The following is an 8,245-nucleotide window of genomic DNA, read 5'->3' on the forward strand; positions in this document are numbered from 1 at the left end:
TCTTTTGCTTATATGTTTTGTTAGCATTGTAAGAATTACCCATAATTCATACTTGAGTAAATATTACTTTGGTAAAAGTTAAAGGCATCCACATGAATAGTACTTGACCAGACAACCCGATTATTGGCCAGGCAGATTACTTTTTCTATTAGTCAGCATTTTGTAGGGAAGATGAAGTATTAGGTGGCAGCAAATGGGTAAAGTACAAGTACCTCAAATCTGAATTTAGTAAGTACCCATCTACAACTTTGTATTGTAATCTTGTTACTCTTGACATAAATGAACCCAGGTCTTATTTTAGCACAAGAGTGCCATCCTCTGGTTAAAAACTGTGACACAACAGCGTCGTGAGTCTGGGAGTCTTTTAAATGTGCATTCAGCGGGCACGACGTCATGATGGGTCGTGGAAACACAAAAATATGATTTATTTTCTTAAAAGACAAGTTGGATGTTGGACGCTTGATTAAGGTTATAAATACTAAATGCTATCAGATTGTTAGGAATAAGGAATACATGTTGAGGACAATCAACACCAAGGCGACCGCAGGTTGTCAAAATAATTTCAAAGCCAGTCAGCAAGTTGATTTATTCCACAGACAAAATATGATTCATTACAGTTTGTCAGAGAGTTGTCCATGCAGCAACTCCGTTATCACACCCAGATACTATTATATCACTCAAAAAAAGACATACACACAAATGACAGACTCATCTCGGTGGTCATATATTATCAATAATATTATGCACAAAATATAAAACTAGCATCTGTCTTTGACATCAATACACAGTGGCTGCAATGTTACTGCTCTCGGACAAAAGTTTAAAACACGCATTACAGTCGTTACTATGCAGTGCATAGTCCCCATGAACTCCTCCTGTCACAACATTGCATAATAAATATAATCTGTCTTTTAAGACTTGTTATGATTCAGACACCTGTGCTGCCAGAGAAGAGACTCAGATTAAACAGAATAAATAAAACCTGGAGGAGTGTGTGCATATGAGGGCATGATTTGATGAAAGAAACAAACCGGTGTGAGACATGATCTCCTCAAGGGCTGCTGTGCATCTGCGTATGTGCACTCGTGTCTGACATTGTGATTATGTCATCAACAGACCCTGAGATAGCCCATTTAACCCGTATCCTGCAAAACAGCCCCCGTCATTCACCAACAACGTTGCTGTTGAGTTTCAAACGGGCCATACCAATCAGCTGGCTCGTTCAGCAGCGGTCATTCAGCCTAACTGCTTTGTTACAAACGTCTCAAGCAGGAAAGGGCAGAGCCCTGCTACTTCCATGAAACACTGCCAACATAAAGAAATAACAACTGTTACAAAATCATATTAAATAGGTTAGATTGTTTGGATTGTTAAACCTTGAATTCTGTTCTCATCATGACCTTTGCCCCTCCTCATGGAGATAAATATAACCATCTAGCAGGTGCTGCATGTCTGTTCTCCCGACTAGTGTCAACAGAAAACAAAAGAGTGGTTAGCCTAAAACTATTTTTCTTTATGAGACGAATACCTGACTGAGTTCATTATGTTCTCTGATCAATTGTCTCAAAAACCTTGTGCACCTTTTTCTTCATCTGTTTTCCATGTCGTCCTTATCTTCACTAATCAGTTACCAGGGTATAATGGTGCATTCTAAATTCCATTTGAGCTGGGAAGTTGGAAATTACAAGTTCCCAGTGAGTGATTTCAACTGTCTGGAACTTCCTCTGAAGTTGGATTTCCGACCTCGGAAATTCGGACGCAACTCATTAGGGCTGGGTATTGTTAAAACTGATATACTCTGATACCTTGACTCTGATAACAGTGTTTTTTCTGCATGCCTGTAGATCATGGCACAACAACGCTGATCAGATTTACTCCTTAGAGAGTCAAATTTGGCATCGAATGACAAGACATAATCTGATAGTATTATGGCAATCCTGCGCACTAAAAGGAAAATAAAAGTTCATTACCCAGCACTACACCTCATCAACCCAAAGCTCAGAATCAAAGACGGCTGCTCTGCTCATCAACAGCCGAATATACTGTTTATCAGCACTTGTGTCTTATTTGTGTCTCATTTTATCAGTCTTATCACCATCACAATCCAACTTATATCTGTGCTTCAGTGTTTGTATACTTAAAACTCTGTGTAATGCGTTGCTGTCAATTGGTATTGCAAACAATAGCTACCCTGGCTAGAGATGCTTTTCTGCAAGGAACCTAAAAAAGTAGGAGGGATCATTTCGTCACTGGATCTTGCTTTGGTGCCTGAATGGGGTGCTTCGTCAGAAGATATACGCCATAGATACGTTGGGTTTTGACACGTTTCTCCATGCATCTCCCAGAGACTTCAATGTACTTTTCACTACAATTTGCACCAAAGTAAGATTCAGTGACATAATGATTCTTCCTTCTTTTTTTTCGGTTCATTGGCTCTCTGACTGGAACGTGATCCACTCAGGTATGACGTCAATCCCCGGGCCAGCTTCCGAGGAACACACCATAAGCGACTGGTTACACTATAACCATTTTTGAAAAGTGGCAGTACATGACAGCGGGTAGTATAAAAGTCTATTTCACATAGCTATAAGATGGTATCCACATGGAGAGGGTGTGTGGGATCTTGGCTGATTTTTGTGCTTCAGCATCAGAAATAACCCACTTAATGTTTCCTCCACTGGACTGAAGACTCTGGTGTTTTTAAGATACTGTGTTGAAAGCTCTGACCTGTTTGGTTTTCTCTATTTTTTCAAAGGGAACCCTCCCCTCGGAGTCAGACGTCTAGCTCGTCTGCCTTGAGCAATGATGACGCCTGTTTCACACGGTGACGGCCATCAGGAAGCTATGACGCAAATGTCTCCCACTTTGTGCTTCACACTTCTCCATTAATCAGCCTGCTATCGGGCTCAGTTCAGGTTGGGTCAGCCCTGCACCGCTTCAGGGAGCAGCGACACAGCCTTCAGATTATCTGTACAAATATCTCCATCGTTCACCGTCATTCCTTTTCTCTGGTTTTGCTCCTTCGCTTTGGTTGCTCTTCTTCTCCTTCTTCTCTTTCTCCATCACCTCTGTTTGTCTCACTGAGCTCTCTTTCTGTCTCAGTGTTGCAAGAGGAAGTTGGTTGCCATGTTGATGTCGTTGTTTGAAGCTCTGAGGGCCTCGAGGGCATCAATCCTGGAAAAGCCCATTTCCACCAACCGCGCTACCTGTGGGACGAAAGTTCAGAGCCATCAGCTGAGACAGCAGCCGCAGACAAACTATCGCCTCGGAATATTTCATAAGCCTGCCCTGCATGAAGTTCAGTGTAGGTGGGCGGGAAAATCAAGTTTTTGATGAACAAGATGGTGGGTCGAAGAAGACTCTGAGTCATCTAGGTCATAAAATATGTCAAAGAATATCTAGAAATTACCAGTGAAAGGACATGGAATAAATGCATATGAACACCCACCTGCTCCTCTGCGACAGGAGAATTGTCTAGTAATGGCGGCTGTGTGGACGGGGGTGTCTGAGCCTGGGGGCGGGGCTGCATTGGAGGTCGGTTTTGTCCTCTCCGTCTCAGGGAGGGGAACAACCTGGTCCACTGAAACAACCCAGACTCCACACACACAGACATACAGAGGCAGAATCAAGTATTCTGTCCATATGGAGAGATATAAAGTACAACAGCGATTATTGTCCCCTACCTGTGGTTGCTGTCTGGTGTTCCTCCTGGACTCGTTGTATTGTGCCAGCAGCAGCTGTTGGTCAAGCATGTCCATCCTTTGCTGCCTCTGGATGTCCAGAGTGGCACCCATCCCCAGGGGCGTCTCACTGGTTGGCTGGGAGCCTGAATGACCACAGATGTTAATTACCCAGTATTAGCCAGACAGAAAATATGTGACTGTTTGAAAGATCTGTACATCTGTCCCTTGTGAGCAGAATGATTATTTTAGACGTCCTGCACAGCACTCTGTTATCCTGTCTTCTGAGCATTAATGTGAAAAAGCAAACATTGAGGAGGAGTTGTCTTCATTGTTAATCACCAGGTATAGTATAAAAGGTGTATTTAGGTTATGTTTAATTACCTCCTTGAACAAAATTACAGATTTCTCTTGGCTTTGAATATTACAAAGGTCTCATTGTTTTGAGACATTTTCATGTGGAAATGTTAAATATTCTCTTTAAATAAAACTTTTGTTTGCAATAGTCATGTAACATCCTGTTGGCTAATGGATACTGCCTATTGTGAACATGCTGTAAGTCTTAATTTAGCCTGACCGTGAGTATATCATATGAGCACAACAAACTTTCACCAGCAGAGAGAATCTTTTCAAGGCAGTGGAAAATTTCAACCTTAGTTACCCAGGTTGATGAATTACTCTGCAATTAGACATAGAGACATTAACTCACTGTCATGCTCTGCAACACTGGCCACTGTGCAAGGGATTTGACAGGATTTGTGTTTGTGATTACTAACGGTTGGACTCACTTGAGAAGAGTGGCTCCAGAATAAACCGTCCTATACGAGACACCCAGACTGGTACGAAGAGGAGCTTCTGCATCCAGAGCACATTACAGTGGTACAGACTGCCAGAGATCTGAAAGACAAATAGATAAAAGAAACATTTAAACAGGTATATATGATGAAAGTTATGTATTAAACATTCTAATTAATAAAATTAGATATTTGAAAAGTCAAAGTACTAGCCAACATTAATAGGTACACTTCTTGTACACAAGAAGTTGGCTACTCACCAGTCCACTGAGTGCAAGTAGCCACATGAAGGGACTGGAAGTCAACAGCTGAAAAACAGGAGGAGGAGAGAGGAGGACAGAGGCAATGAAGATCAACGAGTATAAAAGCAAGCATTCTCAAGAATGCATAACCAGGAAGATAAAAGCAAAATATTACTGTTAACTTTAAAAGAATACAAGCTCACCTGCAAGCCTACTATGTAGACCAGAGACTTGTTGGTGATGTGGATGTGGCTCAGGACCTGTGTGACCTGCATCCTGGGGATCAACAGGTAGAAAGGCACAAACAGAGAGAAGACTGGAGCAAGCCTGTGAGGGGAGAAGGGACAGGGAGAAGAGATTTTGTTCAATGGTGCTTCATAAAAGTCAGTGAAACAGTGGTACTCAAAATATTTTAGACAATCTGGGAAAGAAGATGATGTGTTTGGGGTGTTGGGTTTTTGGAAATTTATTACTTTTCTGTCTTTCTTTTTCTGACAAATGCATGTTTGTTTCACTACGTTTGTCAAGCCTTTTTATTTCCTTCTTTTTGTGTAGGTGGCCTGTACACTGCTGTCACAGTCCACCACCATCTAAATACCGTGTACCCAAACATAATGCAGGGAGGGGATTAAGACATTAAAAACTGAATACTGCCCAGGGCTTACATGGTGATATGTGGGATGAAAAATAAAGATTTTCCACTTTATTTGAACTTTGCTTTAGCACATCATAAACCTAACTAAATGCCAGGGTATTCATATTTTAATTGCAGGATCCACATTGGCTGTAAAAGCGACAGAAAAGTGTTTCTCTTTTTGGAGATGCAGAGCAGTGACTGAGCTACTCACAGTCCTGCAGGCAGTTCCTCCACCTCATAGTCAAATAGAAACTGGAAGGCCTGAGCCAGCAGGAAGTCCATCAGCGCAGAGAGACACCAAGTACCCAACAGGAAGGACTAGAAGTAGGAGGAACATCATATCTGGAGGTTAGCACATCTAGAAAACTGAAGTCTTGTGCAGATGTTCAAACATTTGACATTTCAAGTCAGTGCCAAACGCCAATTACACAGATGAGGAAGTTGTGCGTTCTCTTCCCTAAAAGTTGAAGTAACTACACAGGTGAACCTTACATCAATTCTGATTGTTGACAGTACACAAGCAATCCCAGTGTCACAGAACATGTCAAATCTGTGATACAGTGACAATTTTTCATATTATCTAGTCAAGATTTCAGGCTATTCTAGTTCAGCTAACAATATCAGCTAGTTTATTCAATGCGTACTCTGTGTATCCATCTCTGTATTCATCTTCCAATGGTTTAAGTACTTACAGCAAACTTCCTGGAGCCGAACCTCCTTTCAAAGATTCGGAAGTTGTAGATGAGCAGGCTGCTACAGAAGGCATCCTTCACATCTAAACAGACCAGCCTGCCCAACAAAAACCTCCACACCTGCAGCAGGAGGGAGGGTGATAGTTACACATTCACACGTACATCTAATGGCCAGCAGAAGATAGACGATTCTGACTTTGTACAGGAACGACTTTCTGGGTGACAAAGTGAGTATAACCAAAGTCCTCACAGTTTCAGTGGTGTACACTACATTTCACAGGTTTAACCTGTTATCATGTGACAGAAATTCCTTTGGTCATGTGATGATAACAGAGGCAACACCAGGACAGATGTGCATAAGTCTCATCTAAAAGGCAATTAGTGGACGTTGAATTAAAATGATGTTTTCAGACTCATTCCCCAATGATCTACTATGGCTAAGTTTAATACAATATCCCAGTCAAATAAAATACTGGGGATGGTTTCTCTGTTTGAAACACTGAAATTACTGCTACTTGTTCAACTGTGTCTAAACTAGGGATCGAACAATCTCGCTTTTTAAGGGCCAGTACTGATAAACGTTATTAGAAATCAAGGAGTGGAAACGAATATTTGGGACCATCGGCGTTCTTCTATGAGTCACCCTAGTCTAAAACAAAGTGAATCCAAGTGTCTTTGAAAATCTTTGCCATCATAATGTACTCTTCTGACACATGAACTTTATCTGGAGATGCTGGGTGATGGTTTCAGTCCCCCACCAACACAGATACTGGAGACATACCTGATGCTGCTGTGTGACAGCCTGCAGGTTGTACACGAACAGATCTTGGTATTGTGGCAGCAGGGTGAGCATCACAGTCAGCCCATTGAGAACCAGCAGGAGGCCTTTGGACAGAGGAGCCTTATCTGTGCAACACACACGAACACATCATGGTTAGTTTACGACGAGAAAAAACACACTTGCGCCTTCTTAAGAGTGAAACGTTGCATGTCAGGGAGATAAGTTTGTTGTCGGAGGAGAGACTAGCGGCGACTTTTGCTCAGTCTCCTCAGTATTACACATTTAGCTATTCAGAAGATCCACTTTAAACAAAAAAAGACTACTTTTAGCGATGACACCTTAGCCGAATTAACCGACTGCATGAGGAAACACAATGTACTCATAGGTTGCTGATGACGACAGCTAAACACAGCTGTAACAGATAAATACAGCCTCTAGTAAATGAATGACAGCTGAATGCTAACATCAGCTAGCTAAGCTAGCTGCCGCTTGGGAGGCGGTGAGGGGCTGCGGCTGCTCGGCTGACATTTAACGGTGTTTCCTGGATACTTACACAGGCCCCGGGAGCCGGTGGTGGTGAACATGGTTTCTAGCTGAGCTACGAAGGCCAGACGAGGGCAGATAATCCCAAGGCAGCAGACAACTAATACTCAAATAACGAAATGAAGTTGGAGAGAGGATCCATGCTGGGAGGGGAAGAGAAAGGGGTAACGGGAAGCTTTTACAGAAGCCCGCTGCGGTCAAACCAGTCGTGGTTCGCGTTTGCTTGGTCAAATCAGCCGCACCTTTTTTCAGTGCGCAAGTGCATTTACGGTAATCGTAATGAAACCGCTCTGAAGAGCTGCTGGTCGTGAATTCGGGGCAGACTGCAGTCTCACAATCAGATCCATGAAACATACGATACTTGTACATTGTTTATTCCCGGAAATAAACTCAAGTTATCATTCTGGATTTCAAAGTAAAGGACGACGTGGGGAAGAAAAAAACAACATTGTTTTCATAAGTAGTCCAAGATTCATATACTGCTCAACTTAGTACTTCACAGACTACTTGCATGAATAATATGAAGAACTTTTAAAGTGTACTTTTCAAGTAATACTTTGACAAAATCCTCAAATAATGATATTGAAAACTTTGTAATTTATTTTTTTAGACTAATAAGTAATTCATTAATGCCTATATTTATTGTACAATTAGTTAAATGCTTGATTACTATTTTATGTGACTTGTGGCCCATCCTTAAAAGAGAGAGGGACAAAATGTCCAACAGCCATAGACATTCGACTGACCCTTAGTCATATTCATTAACTACAAAATACTTATTAAAAACAAAGATGGGGAACATAAATATTTGACATAAGCTTCTGCCTTGTGAGTTTACTTAATTAAAGAAAATACATCCTGCTCCTATTAAAAAGA

The 8,245-nt window shown here is 41.6% G+C and overlaps 1 protein-coding gene across 1 annotated transcript; it reads right to left on the reverse strand.

The window, feature by feature from the left end:
• Positions 1-557: 557 nt before the first annotated feature.
• On the reverse strand, positions 558-7,981 carry ubac2 (UBA domain containing 2). The gene is made up of 10 exons (XM_037124521.1): positions 7,380-7,981; positions 6,827-6,951; positions 6,046-6,165; positions 5,565-5,671; positions 4,920-5,043; positions 4,735-4,782; positions 4,469-4,577; positions 3,684-3,826; positions 3,449-3,595; positions 558-3,206 (listed from the first exon to the last, which is right to left on the reverse strand). The coding sequence occupies exons 1-10, from the start codon at positions 7,408-7,410 to the stop codon at positions 3,099-3,101; spliced, it is 1,062 nt and encodes a 353-aa protein (XP_036980416.1). The 5' UTR covers positions 7,411-7,981; the 3' UTR covers positions 558-3,098.
• Positions 7,982-8,245: the final 264 nt, after the last annotated feature.

The sequence above is a fragment of the Acanthopagrus latus genome, chromosome 15, assembly GCF_904848185.1.
Source record: "Acanthopagrus latus isolate v.2019 chromosome 15, fAcaLat1.1, whole genome shotgun sequence".
NCBI classification, from domain to species: domain Eukaryota; kingdom Metazoa; phylum Chordata; class Actinopteri; order Spariformes; family Sparidae; genus Acanthopagrus; species Acanthopagrus latus.